The sequence below is a fragment of the Heliangelus exortis genome, chromosome Z, assembly GCF_036169615.1.
Source record: "Heliangelus exortis chromosome Z, bHelExo1.hap1, whole genome shotgun sequence".
NCBI lineage: Eukaryota > Metazoa > Chordata > Aves > Apodiformes > Trochilidae > Heliangelus > Heliangelus exortis.
In genome coordinates, this window is record NC_092454.1 from 64,377,131 (window position 1) to 64,395,928 (window position 18,798).

The 18,798-nt window shown below is 35.6% G+C and overlaps 2 protein-coding genes across 2 annotated transcripts in view; both read right to left on the reverse strand.

The window, feature by feature from the left end:
• SUSD1 (sushi domain containing 1) overlaps positions 1-18,798 on the reverse strand; it is a 169,223-nt gene that overhangs the window by 41,497 nt on the left and 108,928 nt on the right. The window lies entirely within an intron of this gene.
• Positions 7,707-18,798, reverse strand: part of PTBP3 (polypyrimidine tract binding protein 3) — a 30,451-nt gene continuing 19,359 nt past the window's right edge. The window contains exons 8-14 of the mRNA XM_071730213.1: positions 16,255-16,323; positions 15,438-15,562; positions 12,819-12,852; positions 12,088-12,180; positions 11,318-11,534; positions 10,235-10,312; positions 7,707-9,577 (exon numbers count right to left, since the gene is read on the reverse strand). Of these exons, the coding sequence (XP_071586314.1) occupies positions 9,445-9,577; positions 10,235-10,312; positions 11,318-11,534; positions 12,088-12,180; positions 12,819-12,852; positions 15,438-15,562; positions 16,255-16,323 (749 nt within the window). The 3' untranslated portion in view covers positions 7,707-9,444. The remainder of the gene's footprint in view (positions 9,578-10,234; positions 10,313-11,317; positions 11,535-12,087; positions 12,181-12,818; positions 12,853-15,437; positions 15,563-16,254; positions 16,324-18,798) is intronic.

An 18,798-nucleotide genomic window follows, 5' to 3' on the forward strand; every position in this document is an offset into this window, starting at 1 on the left:
CTGGATACAATACTCCAGGTGGGGACTTATCAGAGCAAAGTGACCACTCATGATCTGCTGGCCATGCTTCTTTTGATGCAGCCCAGGATACAATTGGCCTTCTGGGCTGCAAACACATCCTGTTGGCTCATGTCCAGCTTTTCATCCACCAGCACCTCCAAGTCCTCTTCTGCAGGGCTGTTTTCTAAAACCTCATCCTGAAGCCTGTACTGTTAAGTGTGGATTGCTCCAACCCAGGAGCAGCACACTGCAGTTTGTTTAAGTTTTTATGCTTCTGCAGGATATTGAAAGCCTCTGCAAGAGTAAATCTGAAGGCTATTCATTCACACATGAAAGGGGTATGCAACACAACAAACTTCACAAATGAAGGAAGACATAGAAACAACTTCCAGTTAAGAGGTGTGACAGAAGAGAGCACCTAGGTAGCAAACCTTTTTCAGAAACTTACTGAGCTCTTAAACAGCAAAGCTACTTTAATAGTTGTGTGAAATGGAAAGTTCATTCACACAAACATATGTTTCCAGACCTGCTGAGCAGAGAAGTCAAACAGTATATGCAGGAATAACATTTTGCTGAACACAGTGTACTGCTGCTGTTAAATGTCACACTGCTTTTGGGCAATCTGACCACAGGAGAGAATGGAAAATAAGAGGGGAGGGAATGAAAGAACAGGTTAGAAAGGCTGAAAAATCACCAGTGATATTGCCATGGTCTTTGATTAGAACTAAACCTGACAATTTAAGTTTTGTCAAATGTTGTCAATTGAAAACTGTAAGTTTTCAAATAGAAAAGAACCTACAATTCTCCTTCCAATCACCCACCCGCACTGCAGTGACTAAAGTAGTTGATAGAGTTACAGATGTTCCCAGTACAGTTCTTCCCAGATGTCTAAGTCTAGTGGTCAGGGTGAACCAAATCCCTGAGGACAGAATTGTTAAGTCCCTTCCGCCCTCCAAATGGGAGGAAACAAATGGGGAATAAAGAGAGACTTAAAGGTTGGAAGGTAAAACTGTAAGAGGTTTACTGGAACAAGGAAGGAATTATGACATGTGGGATGAGGAACAAATATATAAATTCATACAAAACCTGAACGAAGTGATCACTGATATAAGGGTCCCAAGATCCCTTGTGATAGACCAGGAAAAGGGTACATGGCTCTTCACAGCACCTGATGGATTCAGATCCTGCAGAGCATGTAGTGAGCTGAAGACAGAGCCAGAATGCCTCTCCAAGGCCTCCAAAAGCAGCAAAACAGCAATGAAGAAGGGGGCAAGAAAAGGGATGACTTCCTGTTCTCCTGACTTTTATCAGGTATGTCAGGAAATGAGAGGGAATACTGACCCCCAGGGAATATTCTGCCCCCCAGACCTCTCAGAGTGTCCAGGACTCACATGAGTAGTACCATAACATTAGACTGGGCCCCCTCAAACCATAACATCAGATCATCAACAGAATTCATAGTAGTGAACAGAATCTAGTCTGATTTCTTTAGCTTTTGAGAGAGCCTCATCTGACTTTTTTGTGTTAAGATATTTTAATTTTTTTTAAAAACATGCTTCATTTTCATTTTTATAGGCAGTGATGCTTGTGAAACCCTGATAAAACAGGGGTTTCAAGCACATTCTCTGGGTGAGTGCTGGGTACCACCACAGCAGGGCAGAAATAGAAATTGCATTCCACCACAGAACTGCAAGCCTGCAGCATTATGCTCGATCCTTCAGCCCATTCTCTTAAAAAGTTGGCAAGTATGCAGTAATGTGGCTTTTCAGATTGAGATTGGCTCTGGAGGGGGAAAAAAAATAACAGCACAAAACACCCTCAGTGAGAACTGTTATGGACCCTTTATCATACAAATAAAATGTACACACAAAACCAGTTAACCCATAGTTGGAAAAACACTTTACACCGTACATTTAACACACACTCACTGCAGAAGGTATGGTTTTTGACCAAATACCTTTTAATGTTTGCATTAAAAGCTAAGGTTCTCTCGGGTGGACACTGACTAGATGTACTTCGAGGAGACTGAAAATAAGACACAGAATCTGAAAGCATTATCTTGACTAAGCAGCAAACACTGAGGAATGGGAACAGTTGCTAACTTTAGATTGCTGAAGTATTTCTCTCCTTACAGGAGATCTTTTGGAGTCAGGCAGCCCATGGAGCTACCTACACTAACCTAAAAAGGTTTCTCCTCATTGCCCAAGGAAAATTCTTCTCATTTTTTGCATCCGAGCTGGGTTGATGGGGGCCAGCAAAGAAATGGGTCCGAAAATGGTCTTTGAGAAGATTCACTTATCTGAGGTCTCCTTTCCCTTCTGCCTCTTTCTTATGCCTCCTTGTCCCTGCATATTCAGCCAGATATTTTTCATAGCTTTTGTTTAGTTGCCCTTGTACTCCTCTGCTACACTCTGATGAATTTAAAGTCAAGTATTGACATGTGCTTAAAAAAATGTAAAAGGGGATTTAAATTTTAATTTTAAAATACACATTATCTCGTTTCTTGTTCTGTAAGAGTGTGAGCTGACTGTAGAGTAACTTTCTGGGTGTGATCCACATCGTATGAGATCTTATCTGCTGGAAAATTCAAGTTACTGCCCTTGCTTCAGCTAGCAAGTAACATAACAAATTCTGTTATCAAATATGTTATATCCATTCTATTTAAAAGTGAATTCTCATTTTCCAGGAGAAACACTTGTATTAATTAGGGAAAGATAATTACTTGTGATTATATTGCAGGAGTACAACAACAGCAGATAAGAATCTGAGATGGGATTTATTTTTTGGCTAAGGAGGAAAGGGAGAAGAAAGGGAGAAATTCCATTCTCCTACCATACTTCCTCCAGCAGACTTGGCCAAAAAAAGAAGCCAAACTCTGACTACCAAAAGAGTAGTCAGAGCATTTTCTCCAGAATGCTCATATTAAGTATGAAGGACAAAAACAAGAGTTATACTTGGGGGCTTCCATCTCAAGCCTTTAAAGAACAATTTTCTGAAAGCTTCAATCCTGTGTACACTGAATTAGATTTTTCTCCCTACAAAAGCACCTGTACTCAGAGATTGGCATTTGCATAGTTTAAGCTGGATTTGCTCAGTGCTCTGGTCCTAGTCCTGAGAGAGGCAGTCACTAAGTACATATATTAGACCAGATTCTTCAAGATCTGCTAGGCTTGACTCAGTTAAATCCTTATCAGATTGGCTGAGAATATGCACTCTCCACACCACACACATGCTTTTGTTGCTTTAGACTATTGTCTGTTTACCATCAATCCTGAATTCTGGATGCAAGAATAAAAGGGTCTAAATTAGTGTTGTGCAACACAGAAGAACCAGATGAGTATGATGGAAAATCAACCAACAATACAGTCAGGAAATGGGAAGCTGAAAGCTGAGCATCTTTTTTAGCTACTATTTACACCTTTTAAAATCTTTGTGCAAATTATATGAACTAGAAGCCTAAGGGCAGAAAAGAGTACAACATGCTAATGGAGAAAACAAAATAATTCTCACTGATGAGGCTTCACAGCTTGATGTCTCTCATCGCTGTCTCATGGAATGAAGAAGCCTTCAACTTACACAGGCTCAGGCCTGTAGAACCGATGTCCATACTACTAGAAATGAGAATTTCTATCCCGCTCAAGGAAAAGGTTAGGTATTGCTGAACTTCAGTTGCTGTTGAAGATGTTCATTAGCCTTCTTAAAATACCTTTGATGTAAGTATTATATAAACTATTTGGCATATATATTGCCAAAAAAACTTGTCATGTGTATTATACGCCAAGTAAGACACTATGAGCTGCATAATTACAAGACAAGAAAACACCCAAAGCAATAGACAAGAACACAGGAAAGTTTGAGTATACCTTTAATGATATTTCTTAAAAGGCACACTACAACAACAAGAGTTAGGAAAGAATTAACTATAGATACCAAGCAAACAGCAAATGACCTAACAAAAAGAAACAATATACTACACCATAAACAAAATGTAATTAACCATCACTACACACACTGCAGCTTAACCAAAACCTAATTAACCATCATTACACTATCAGAAAATAGGTTTCTTTATTACATCTTCTTTTCTGTTTTCATCTGAATATTCATTCATCTTAATATTACATATTTTCACTTAAGGCATCTCAGCAGACATAGAGCCCTTTTTATGCAATGCCACAAGATGTTTACAGATGAAAGCTGCTGCTTATTAAAATATACAAGACAATTTTTTTATATATATAAAAACATTTTACACTTCCCTTTGTTCCTCAAGACACTTTTTTTGTCAGGTTTAAAAAAGAAACAAAAAACTTGATGTTACAAATATTTACAGCATTTTCTCATGTTAGATGAAGATTTTTTTAAACGAAAGGGAACGTCTATGAACAGATCATGTAAAATGAAGGAATGCCAGCAATTCTTAGCCATTCTTTGTGTGTCTTGCATATGCTACTAAAGCAATCCATCAATATTCTGCCTTAAGTCACACCATTTGGTTCTCAGTACAGTCTCATTTTCCACTGCGTCTCACCCACCAACAGCAGTCTCAACCAAAGTCCACTTTGCGTTGTGTCTTCCTACCAGAAAGGATCATAGGAGAAAGAACTTAAAAAGAGTCACAAAAGAACTCAGTAATCCCCAGTCAGTCAGTCAATCTTTGGTCAGAGTGATATGACATTCTAATGCAAGAATCTGCTGTTAGCATCCTTTGTCTTGTGCTGCTGCAGCTCCAGGGCAAAGTTTTTCAAAAAGAGGGCAACATACTCAAAAAGAGTTGGAAAGTGCTTAAAATTAACTTAGTGGCACAGGTGGTAGCTTTCAACTCATAAATAATGCACAGTTTCCAAGAACTGGAAAACTCCTTACAGTGATTACATTAGTCTGCTAAAGTAAAACTTATCACTTATCACTTATCACTAAAACCTTAAAACTTACCACTAAAGTAAAACTTCACTTATCAAGGACCCTCAACTACATAAGCACTTAACTTCTTTGGGCAATGGCTTCATGCACACATTATTATATTACTACTGGAAGTTGAAAATATGTGGGTTATGCTCAGATGCCTGCATATAGCAGTACAAAAGAAAAAAAAAAAGGCAATGGTAAACGTAGAGGGATACTTAAATCTATACTGAAAGAGCTCTAATTTACTTCTTGTATAGTCAGTGGAAAACATTACTTTTTAACAATACATCATTTCTACGGGAAAAAACTATTTATTATACTTAAGACAGAAAGAGATATGAAAAAAACACCAAAACACTACATGTAAAACTACCAAAGGCACATAAACTTTGGTCCAGTTTTGTTTCAATCCCCCATCTCTCCTGCAATAAAACCCTGAAGTTACCAGGGCAAAATGTAAAGGTAAACCAGTGCTTTTGGTAAGAGCTGACCTCTCATTTGAAAAACAGCAGTATGCAATAACAGTATGGAATGACAAGCAAGAGGTTCACAGCTCTTATTTAGATAAGAACTCATCACTTTCCCACTGACATCAATCACTGGAGGGTAGGGTACTTGATCACAAAAACAACAGCCACAGTTTTATCAACAAAAGTGGGTAGTTTTGTTGTCATTAAAAACACAGGTCTGACATCTGTAATCAGAAAATGTCACATATAGGCCAACCTCCTGTGGATGTGGCCATTGCAATATAGGGAGCAACTGTGCCTGTGAGGAGGAGAGGGTGAGCCAGGTGACCCAAATGGACTGATCACAGTGTTCGTGTCCATGGTGCTCAGTATGACAGGGCTCCTCAAAGAGTCCCTATCTGGCTGGTGTTCTGGCTTGGTTGGGTTTTGTTTGATTTATCAACTCTCCTGGATTCTGTCTACTCAGTGGAGAAGAATATTGTTTATTGAGACAGGTCACCTTCTCTTGTCTCCCTGAATAGGAACCACTTGACTGCTCCCAGGCTGCTGTGGACTGTCACAGACATTCCCATCTGCTGCCAACTCCAGTTTGGGATGGACTGAGGAATGTGGGTACCCTACTTATATATTTGTGTATACTTATAATTCACCATTATTGTTGTTGTTATTACTTCATGAAACCTATTCTAATTTTTCTCCAACCATAAAGTCTTTATTCCTCTTTTTATCTTTCCTTGGAAGTATAGAGGGAGAAAATAAGACACTGGCACCTGGTTATTAGCTGAAACCATGTCAAGGACCTCAGTCTGTAAGTGCACAAAAAAGTGCAAGTGATGGGACCAGCAGACAAGGCAACCAAGACAAATTATGAATCAAGATTTCAGACATTAGTTTTGATGTCCAAAGTCATTCAATGAAATTCAGACAGGTGAAAGATGCACCATTATGCAACAAATTAGAGGTTGCTTGAAAAGGCACTAAGCTCTTCTTGGGTTGTTAAAAAGGTTGTACTACTCTTTGAGCTAAGTGTGCATCCACCCAAAAAAATGGAACCATAGGCAACCCACAGCTGACTTGTGGACTTGACTTACACATTGTCAGAGAACACTACCCTCAACCATTTCCTGTATCTCTAGTCAGGAACTAGTGTTTTTAGACTACAAGTTCCAGCCTACACTATGCACATTACCAGGTACTTCACAAATGATTTAAACAGAAACTAAGAACCTATATTAAAGAAATTATGATCGTATCTTAAACAACTATGGCCATGGTATAGGGATGGAGCCAGAAACTTCTCTGGAGTTGCACAGTTAACAGGGCAAAAGGCAACAAACATAGGCTGCAGGATGTTTACAGACTGATTACATATTAGGGAAAAAAATGCACAATGAGAGACAGTCAAACATCAGAACAGTGAAAACAGAGAATTTCTGAAATCTCCATTCCTGGAAATACTGTAAACATAACCGGACAATTCTCTAGAGAATTCAACTGCTTGAAGTTTGCAGGGGTAAAGCCTCCCAACCTACATAATTGTAAGAATCTGTACAGCAATGTCATCCTTTCCCAAATCCTGCTTTTTCACATATATCAAGGGGTACGCTCATACATGCCTTAGAGAATCAAGAACTGAGGTGCAACTGTGCTTTTGCAGCCAGGCAGTTATGAGTCAAGCACAAATTACCAGAATTACTTCTTTTGTCCTGATCCTTCACTAACAATGCATTATGATAAACAAGGGGTCATGTTTTTGCTTTTAATTATTCAAGGCAGAATACCCAATGAGATAAATTGGCCTTAACTGTTGTCTTCATTCTGCTAAGCAAATAAGATGTATGCAAAACTTGTGATGCTTGTCTTCACTCTTTGTTAAAGCAGCTTTCCCTCAGAAGAAGTATCTTTAACATATACACAAATCTAAAAGCAAGTTGAGAAGTATAATTCAACTGCAGAAATACAATAACATCAAAGTTGAATTTTAAAAAGGTGCATGATAAATCTCTCACAAAACCACACAGCAAAGATTATAAATACCCACCATCCAGAGTTTTCTTAAATTATTAATTTTAAAATCTCTTCTAAATCAAGATATGGGCTTCTGCTGAAAATAGCCCGGAGCTGATATTAGCTATATATGAACATTAAGTTAAAATTAATAAGTGATTACATTCTCTTTTTGAGAGAATATAAGAGGCTCTCATCCCTTTAAATCTTTTCAAGCTGTCTCATCTTCTGCTACCCGAGTCAGTAAATCAAAATATGCATACACATACAACATTTAACACAGAAACTTATAAATACTTATAAATACTTATAAATACTTATAAATACTGCTTGTGATACAGGTACCACTACCAGCTCTCAAACTGAAGGTGCATTTTTTGCTGCTTTAGAGTTACATTCAGATCTAATAGGATATATATATCTTTATGAGAAATTCCTTACAAGTGCACTTTGCTGAAATTAGAAATGTGTCACTTTTTAATAGAGTACTCTGGTACCACACAATTACTTATTTTCAAGATTTTTTTTAAAAAAACAAATATTTGGTTTCAAACTTCACCAATACCAGATTAGCAATTTCAGAAAGCAACAATTGAAAAGACTCTCTCAAATACCAAAGATAACATTATTCCTAAGCCAATTAAATATTCATAATGTACTATTTACTGGAAAATTATTTTTTGTATGTGTTTTATAGTCAGCATTATAGCAACATGTGTATTCTGACATTTTATGTATTAACAATAGCACACTTGGTTTGCAGTATTGAGATCTGGCACCATCTTTGCTATGAATAGCAGCTGCACCTCTAACTTTGATGTTTGGTCTTTGTGACTTTGATGTTTGGCCTTTTAATACATTTTTTTTAGGGGACATTTAATGGGCATGAAGTTTTTTGTTAGCCTAGCACTGGTATCAGACAACTACAACCAGGTAAATCTGAGGAATCCCCACATGATTACACAGTGATGTAAACTCATTCTCATCTCTATTGAATCAATATACCAAAGCACAACAGACTAGAATTTGGGGCACTACTTACTGAAAAAAAAAAAAAAAATTATCTGGACATATCAAGGAAAACATTTCTAAAAAGACTAAGAAGAGAATTTTCAGAAAGGCCACAATATATTTTTCAAGATACTTCAGAGAAAACTCCTACGTTCTTGTATCATAATAACATATTAAGGCACGTCATAAGAAAATAAGTCAATACACAGTAATTTAAGTATTAGAGATTAAAATGGTAAAAAATTCTTGAGGCTTAATTTTTCTGCCCTCACAGATGTCTTTAACAAAAATAACTTCTTAAGACCACTGAATATTTGCCATAAGATTATGAATATTTTTGAAAGAAATGTTAACAAATCTTTGAAAACACATTTTCTTATCTTATTTTTTCCAAAGTGCTTATTACACAATATCACTTCATTGTGAAAATAAGACATCAAACTTGCATTCCATAGTTGGGTCAAGCTAAGCCTCTGATGCTACATCCTGAACGAATTTGTCAAATATATTGCATTCCAAAGAGAGAAAGAAATGTCTTTTATCTAATAATTTAAACCATATTAAGAGCACAGAGATTGGTTTTTAAGAAGTTGTTTTAAGAAATTATTTGTTAAAATTTGCCAAAGCATGAACACATACTCTGCTAACATAAATGCTTGTTTTTCTTCAAGAAACACAAGCACTTTTTCACTTTCAAATTAGCGTTTAATCTGTGTAGAGTAGATCTACCATTTTGTTAGAAATATTCTTTGTTTGGTATGTTGTAACAGCAATCAAAAATATTTTATAACTTGATTTTGATAAGTTTAAACAGGAAATCTGACTATAAGAATTGCTGCTAAACAATTTTGTAGACAAATATTTCTAGTTTTATGAATATTAACCTTTGATCACACATTGGCAGGTAAAATCTAAGAAGGTCATCACTTGGTTCTTTGTGTATGAATGAGCATTTTCTTTTAAGAGACAGAGTTGGCCATAGTTGTTTTCATACTCAGCTTTAAGATCTTATTAGAACTGTGATGCAGCCTTAAAGTTCACAGAAAATTCACAGTGGACATTTTGAGAATGAAACTCGGAGGTGATGTTTTTCTCCGAAGTCATGATTGTGAAGCTCAATGAGAGCTTGAATTGCTTCTTCCACAGAGCCCAGCTGGATCAGAGCCATTCTGCAATCTCTCCTGAAGAACAATGAAAACCAGCATTAATCCTGATGGAATATTCATTGCACCAACCAAGACACAAACATGACATAAGGATTTTTTCAGCCACATCATACACACTGAACACCTGTACAGCAGAAGAATAACTAGTTATGTACCTGCTAAAATAACTAGATAACAAAACTGTAAAGATTTTGGAGACTATTGGCCTACAGCCATGACATTCTACCTTTACACTGAACTTCAAAATAATGGTCAAAATAAGGCTTGTTTTGCCCATGTACATGGGAGATTCTACCAGGTATGAGCATACTAAAATAATGGTGCCAAGCAACCTTAATGAATGTTAGAGAAGATTCATTGCCATCTTTTAGATGGTATTTTACAAAGACAGAGCTTGTACTTAGTTTTTAAAAAGTGAGTGTTTACTTTCCTTAAACTTATCTTACTTTGAACACATGGAATTTGTCAAAAGCCTGAATACTTTTAATTTCATTATGGTGATATAGCATCCCATTTAGAATTTTAAGATTAGAATTTTCATATCAATTGTCATAGATGTATACTTTTGTCTACAAATATACACACATGGAATTTCTAAAATTTTAAAAAAAGTAATTAGCCATCTTTCAGGATGAAAGCTTGTTCAGCATTAAAAAAACCCCCAAAACTTACTGGAAGAATCTGAAGGCTTTCACAGTAGATCCCGTACTTGCAAAAAGATCCTTCAGTTCTTCAACAGTAACAAAAGTCCTATTTAAACAAACAAACAAACAAACCAAAAATAAAACCACCTTAACATTTAAAAGAGCACAGTTCTGCAGTAGTATCAAAATCTCAAAATAAATTTGAACAGCAAAATCTATCTCCATCAACTCAAGCCTTGTCAACACATTAGCCCAAACATCTTAGCTTTGGCACGAAGATTTAGCAACACAATGTGCTATAAAAGTTATTTCAGATACACTACTGCTTTTCACCCTCACCCATTCATCCTTCAGTTAAATTTAGGCTGTATAAAAATCACTGATGATAACTGGCATCTTCAGAAGTACCTTTTCATCTTGCACTTACAGTAAGCTTCACGTATTTTCAATTTCCAAAGCTTTCTATTTAATCAGAAAGCCATTTTCTACATGTCTTTTTTTTTTCTTATTTTCTCTTTCCCCTTCCTGCACAGCTGCTGAACAAAAGAAGCCTCTAGAAGCTGATGTTTGGCTGTCACTCCACACATTGTTGTCAACATTTTAGATAGGAAAAATCATTGTTTCTGTTTTTAAAAAAATGCATTCTTAAAGACTTTTTTTAGCTAAAACAACTTCCCCTGGGTGCAAGTGGTCTGAATTCTGTAGAAACCACTCCTTAAAAAGTGTTATTAGAATGATTAAATCTGCACCTACATTAAAAAATTATGCTAGTAATGAACTTGATTTAATGCAACTCCAGTACATGGTCTCAAAACCCATGTCTTTAACCTTTGCAAAAATGTTTAACACAGGACTTAATACCTGAAAAACAAAAGCATATTCTCAAGAAAATGTAAATTGCATTGAAACTCTTTAAGAAGAGCATTCAGTCTGTTATCTTCTTTGCTAACAATAAAATAGTGACATTTAGAGGATTCACTTTTGGTTAATTACATAGCAGACTGACTTAGATTCTTAGGAAACTGAGGAAGGCCAAGGAAACCGTTATGTCAGACTTAAGAACATAGTGTAAAAAAGGGTATTTTCAAGAAAATCACACATGGATACTCACGGGATGTTGGAGAGATGCAGGGTATCAGATGGAGGAAAGATATTCTGGAAATTCCTAGAGGCAGGATTCTTAAAGCGATGTAAAGGGCTATGGCTGTAGTCCCTTGTCAGACCATAGTCATCGTGTCCCGCGCGAGGAAGTTGAACTATCTGATGTTTTGAAAAAGTAGCATGGAGGACCCTTCCATAAACCCTCTGTCCATTCAAGTGGAAGATAGCTAACCAGGGGAAACAGAATATGAAGAGGAGTGAGAGGAGGTGTAGTAAAAAGAATTCTTTAAATAGGGTATTTTATTGAGTATCATATTTTCCATTCTAAATTTAAACAGCAGCTTCCATGTCTACCAGGTGGGCTGTACTGTAGCATTCTATTTGAAAAAGGTATGTCTGTCTCCAGTCCAAATACAACAAAAATGCAAAGCATCACTTCAATAAAGAGTTGTTGATTATTCTTAAATATCTAGATAAACTTCAGGAAAATTGTAGGATGTCTTATTAATCTAAACTACAGTAATGTTGTATGATGTTTTAATTCTAACATGTCCAAGATTGAGATTCACAGGACTTATTTTTTTTTAAATCATGATATGAAAATAATTTGCTTACATGAAAGCAAACAGATAATTATCAACATATACACGGAAGGATTATTATGTAGTAAAGCATCACAATGATGGATTTCTTTACACTTTTCAGTGACAGATGGCAAGTTCCTCATCTATATCACACTCTTGCTAGTTTGAAGTATAAGCATGCCTTAAAAACCAGTACCTAATTGAGCCTGGGCTACATCTGCCATCTGAACCAGAGCATTATCTTTTTTCTTAAACATGATCTTCACACGTTGCACATCACCGTACACACCTGTGGAAATCCAGAAGGAAAGTTATCCAGAGTATTACTACAGAAAGCACAAGAACAAGTCTCTTTCTTTAAACTAACATTAGTGTTACAAAGAATAATCACCTCATTAAACATATGGGTTAGAATATTAGTAAGAAGGAGACCTTTAAAGCTTATGTATTATTTTCTGAGACAGAAATGGTGGAAAAAAACCCAGGATCTTAGGAATAAAAATGCATGTTTCTGTTCAGCTTTTAAATAATGCAATAGTGCTAAAGTCATCTTAACAGAAGCATATTAAAAAACTCCATGCCAACAAGCTGTCCTTTGCAACTAACGTATGTGGTAATCCAGTACTCCATTTCTTCTGATTCAGTCTGTGTTTTCTGATCTTACTTTACTTTCCCATTCTTTGTAGTAAATAAACTAAGATTCTTTTAACTAAGTAAGTAACAAACTAAGATTCTTCTAACACTTAAACCATTTTGCCCTTTTGGTACCTGTGGCCAACAGCTACTGATTCAAATTATTCTAATTTTAAAACAAACACATTGTCTTGTGTGGTTTTTGGACGAAGACAGAACAATGGAATTTGCATTAACCACCATGTGTCAGACAAATGAAGACAATGATAACCCTGTATTTTAATTGTATCTTACCAAACAGGATGAAAAGTCCATGTGGTGTGATGGCCTGTTGAAATCATAAAATGAGTGTATTATTTTAAAGCCATGCAAATAAATAAATCTATTCCACAACTAAATGGTAAACTAAAAGAATGGAAGAGACACTGTGTACTAATACACCAACCTATCTCTCCAAAAGCCTTAACATATAATAAATACAGTGTCTAGCATTCTTGTTAATACATATTTGATGCGCACATAAAATATTTAAACAATCTAACACTTCAGCTCATGCTTTTTCATCACTCAGGGCTCTGTCATACCGAATAAGTTATTAATACTTTAGGTGGCCTAATTATTTAAGCTTATTCTTTCCAAGCTAGCAGTTCATTCCCTGGAAAATGAGAGACATTTGCTAAACTAGAAAGAGGAAAAAGCATTAATAATTTTTTTTGTAATTTCTATATAGCAGGCAACACCTATGAAATTAAAAACAGTTTCTTCAAAATGTATTTGCTTTGTCTTCAATTTTGTCCCTGTCTCTGTGCATGACCATGACATCCTTAAGTGGTACACATATCATTTAATTGTTCATACATGAAGTATGTTTGAGTCTAAACTGTGAACAGAGAGCTAAATATTGAAAGAAATAATTTTTCTTTGGTGATTTTAAATTAAATCCTTGTGTATCAAGCTCCTTAAGCAGGAAAGAATGTAATTAACACCCTAATGCAGCCAAATTTTATTCAGCTGAGCTAAAGGTTTTGCCAGTAATGAGCACTAAAAATGCCTAGGTATCAAGAGCGCTATTCACACTACCTAGCTCTCCTCCATCTCAACTCATGGCATTGTAAATGTGTACCAAACAGACCTAAATTATTTAAAAACTGAAGATATTGCAGCCTGAATTTTAGCCCATAATTTCTCCATCAGCAGCATTTAGTAATAAAGAACAATTACTATCAATATTAAATTTAAATGCTTCTAGAGTTCATCCTTCTGGCAAAAATATTTTAATTCAGCACAGGTTTTTTATTTTAAAAAACTTCTTAGCCAAATGAGGCTGCAGTATTTCTACTATAAATTTATTTTTGAAGTCAAAACCAATTAGTTTAAAAGTCATGAGGGAATGTTCAAATACACATTTAAACCCTGAAAGATGGGAGAAATTTATATTGAAATAAGATCAACCAGACTTTCTATATACAGAAAAAGTATTCACAGACAACAAGCACTGACAAGTTAAGTATAACGTTACACAACTGCCAACTAATTTATTTACAACAATTTATATTTCCAACAATTAATGTTGAGGTACGGTCTTATTTTGTACCTTTTAAGAAGTTGGGCATTTTTTAATGTATTTATGTTGTATTGATTTGTAGCAAAAGTACTACAAGACAACTTCTTATGATTAACATTAAGTAAAGTAGCATGTCCTAAAATTAGCTTTGATTTAAGCTTCATATACGTCTTATTCTTAAAAAACATACTCTTAAGTCTCAGACAATCATCTAAAAAAATCTGCTGCAGAAAGCACATCCACAATAGTCACCAGTAATTAACTGATAAGCTACATTGACAACTCAAAAAAATAAACCAAACCTGACTTGTCTTAAAGTCCTAATCTGCAACCATTTCTTTTGATGTTTACTGCAAAATTCAGCTATTAGTACAAAAATGGAAACATGGCAATTACTTAAAGGAACTGGTCAGAGTTCTAAACCTCAGTAATATGAGGATATTTTGCCAATAACTCCTAATGTTATAAGTTTTCTGGTTAAATGAATCCTATGAATGTTCAAAACAAACAAGAATTTTACATTGCTGTAGAAGAACTGTTTATCAGTGGGTAGAATTGTATTTTAAGTCATGGTCTCAATAAAGTTTTATTTCTTTTTTTTTTTAAGACTTGTGCATTGCTTTTAGTTAAGCATAGATCAATGTGTAATATTTGAGTAACAGGAGTAAGCGTATAGAACAGTCTATGTAATTTCCACTACAAAAATAACTATCCACATTATCCATGACAATTTTACTGCCAACACATGAAAAAGCCACCACGTGGTACTAAGGAAAGTGAACATGTGTGTTTTATTAACTTACAAAAAAAGATTTAGAGTGAGGTCAATGGCATTTGCTTTCTTCGTGTACAATCTGGGAAAAGTTGCAAAAACTAATAAGACCCTATCAGTGTTTTGAGAGATACTTGATTTGGCATCTTCCATCTCCTTACCTCTTCCACCTTGTTTCTCTAACTCCACATGTTTTGTAACAAATGAAAATTTTTTTGGTTTCTCTAATGATAAAGTAGCACACAGAGAAGTCCAATTAACAGAGATACCAGTAGGTTTAGTCATAATATTTTGTTTATGTCTTCAAACATTTGTCAGGCTGACCATACACTTTTCTAATTACTAGCTACACTGCTAACACAGGTTTCCTAAAGCAAATTATGTGAGGAAGCTTTTCAATGCTGACCAGTATTAAACCTCATCAGTATTGCAAACTATCTCAGAGAATAGGGCTGGTCCTGTTTTTTGCATTACCAAGACAGATTTCTACTCTCATTCCTTAAGCTAATGTCAGTTTCCAAGGATTCTGGCACTGGTACAAGTTGATACTTGCATCAGTTCCACCAATCAAACCTACTTCAGGGTTCAGATTGCTGACAAGCAGAACAGAGGATAATGGAAGGCTTATAACACCAGGAATAGTCATCTGTCCAGATGCTGCAGATGTAGCCATTGGTCCAGGAAGAGGTGGAACTGAAAGACCTGGAAGGGAATTAATAGCATCACTTTACATCTCAGAATGGAATCACAGAAACACGGAATTCATTGATTGGAAAAGAACTCAAGAGATATTTAAGAAGACAAAAGCAGGTTACCTTTGGACAAAAAAAGTCCATATTAAATTAAAAATATTTTTTAAGGAATTTAGCTATTCGTAGAACCTGAAAGTAGAAAGTACCTCCTCTCCAGAGGTGAAGAAATATATCCAGCTACACCAACAAACAAAAAAAAACCAAGGGGAAAATAAATTGCAGCCCACAGACGAAGAAAAATAAGTTAGCACAAACGTTTATCCTGAGCTAGAAAGGAAAAGATCACAGACTATTGATTTCTCATTTTACAGAAAAAAAGGGGAAGACTTCCTGCTTTAGCTTTTAATGCCACTGCAATATTATTCTTCTTAGAAATACAGGTGCTTGCTTTCTTCTCCAGCAGGTAAGCCTTTATCATGGCATTTAATTGCTTTGCTTATTAAGTGATAAATCACAGAATTTATTTGTTTATTAGAGAAAGTAAATTTACTGAATAATATGAAAGTCACAATAACTCAAATGAACATTGTATTCTGATTGCTATATTTGAAAACAATTTGCTCTGAACACAGGTGTATTCAGATAGACCACTAGCCCTGAACACAAATGCCACATTTTTAGAGAAGAGGTACTTATCATTACCTTGAGCAAAGTCCAAAGCTGAAGCAAACCCAGAAGGCCCTGCATATGTTGGAAAGAGACCTGGGGTGCCTAGAGAGAGACATAGAATTAAAACAGATTTTAACAGTTCAGAAAACAGAAAAAAATCAGCAGTAAGGATCAGATTCTAGTGTTGCTATTGTGTCCATGATTACATCTTTTAGAAAACATTTGGGATAAAAACTCTCTTTGAAATCCAGGATTCTGTTTTGCAAAGAGAGTTTAGGGACACATTTGAAGGTAAATATTCTGATCCTCTCGAAAACCAAGTCAGGGCAAAATGTAGTTTAGACAAGTTTGAATATGAAAGCACATAACAGATTAGTATCCATCACATTTAAGAGCCTTGTAGTGTTCAGCAGCTTTTATTCTACAACAGAAATGCATTTTAGAAATTTTCTGGAAGTAAATGCACTCCAAGACACTTTGCAGTTATGAGATACAGCTATTTCTGAGACGTTTCTAAAACCAGTGTGGGCTAAATAGTACAACTACAATGAACCTGAGGTTCTGAATTTTACTAGTTAAGATGCATAAAGTATACACATTCTAAGGAGATGACTTTCTGAGCTTCTATTACTTTATAAATAAGTAGTTAATTTAATGGCTCTCCTGACAATCCCAAGCATTTGAAAGATTTGGAGTTTTGTCATGTGGAGAATCCCAGTCTTGAAGACAACTCAGTGATTTTCACAATTAGTCTGGAGAGTTAAGCACTACCTGGGGCAGCAGACAAACTTGTTTTCTGAGATGCAGTTAAAGATAAGCTTGAGTTGTGGATACTTTTATATGTTAGCACACTGGATTTTTTAAAGCATGGCATGCATAATCACCAAATACACCCTGCAAGCATGGCAATATGTCTGTTTTACTACTCCAGGCTCCACCATTGACTAAAACAGCCACATTCACTAACAGAGGTTATTGACAGGGATGATAAAATACTGTGAGAAGTATCTGTTATGAATTAAAAAAACAACAAATGAAACAGACACAGCAGGTCAAGTATTCATGAATATTGCATCACATTACACATCCTCTTATCTGAAGCAACAAAGTCTCTTTCATACAAACAGGAATACACTTATCACAGCAAAGCAAATAATTGTGTTTGTGAAATACAGGCACTGGTGTATTATACTGACAAGTTCTGGCTATACAGGTATTAATCAGTTATTCACAATTGAAGAATGGTAATGAAAACAAGACAGAGATAAAGCTCTTTTATTCTGCCAAATAAGACCTGCATGTATCACACTGATACCAAAATCAGGCATGTAAAAAATGTCAAACAGACATGATGCAGAAAGAACCGGAATTCTGTGCTGGATTTTTTTATGTGTAAAATAATTTGCTCCATGTCTAGCAGCTGGCTCTCAAAGAAAGTTAATTCCTATATCTCTGCTTGTGTTCACTGGGTTAAAGAACTCTTGAAATAAAAAACATCCACAAAATGTGCTTGTTTATAGTGCAGTATCTTCCACCAGAAGTAAAACAAAAGAGAGACAACCTCTCCAAGTTTAAATAACAGTTCAGTTTTGCTACTAAGATAACTTCATGTTTAGACAAAAACTAGATGTATTATTCTGATAGTTACCTGCTTTATCTTATAATTCTCCATAAGAACTATATCCACTAGCGATAACATAGGAAGTGTAAGTGCTAACATGACCCCCAACATCTTTTCCTCATGTTATGCAACTGAGAACTATCAGAATGTGCCTATGGCAATAAACCCATGATGTTAGCAGTGACAGAAAGGCTAGAAGCAAGTTCCTCACAGTCTGCAGATATCTTTAGAAGAAAAATATCTATGCTGTTTCTTCACTGTAGCTGCACTAAATATTTTGATATAGACATCAGACACCTCTTTACACCATCACTGTTCTTACAATTTCAGAAAATGTTCACACTGAAAACAAGATTGCTAGTAATGACAAGTTTTAAAGGCGATTCTTTCCCAGCACTTGCTACCATTCTAACCAGCTGGACAGCACATAGGTACCTATTCCACAGCTGAGACAGTTCTTAGCTGGGTATTATTGCTAATGATTGTCATTAGAGAGAAAAAAATTGCTGCAAATTGCTCAAATTGCATTGTGAGCACTTCTGCCAGGTCATGAAATTAACCTGTTTGGTGATTTGCACTACCAAAGTTGATTAAATGAGTATGCCCCAGCTGTTCATGCCAAACAGGCTTCTCCAGTGTGGCTTCCAGCAGACAGACTCCTCTCTGACTGGAAGTGACCACTAAAGTTCAAGAAAATTTCTGAAATTTTATCTTTTAGAAGGTGACTACCAAACAGATATATAAATAAGTGTAGCATTTCTATATCTCTTGTAGTTTTGTTTGTTACAACAGGCAGTTATCCTAAAACAACAACATATAAGAGCTAATGCCCTTAAAACATTTATTTTTTAGCAGTTTTATGGAAAGATGACCACCATTGACTGTTCTGATAAGTAACATTTGTTATGCTACCTGTAGCAATTATATCATGCATATATGGCAGCATTTTACAAATG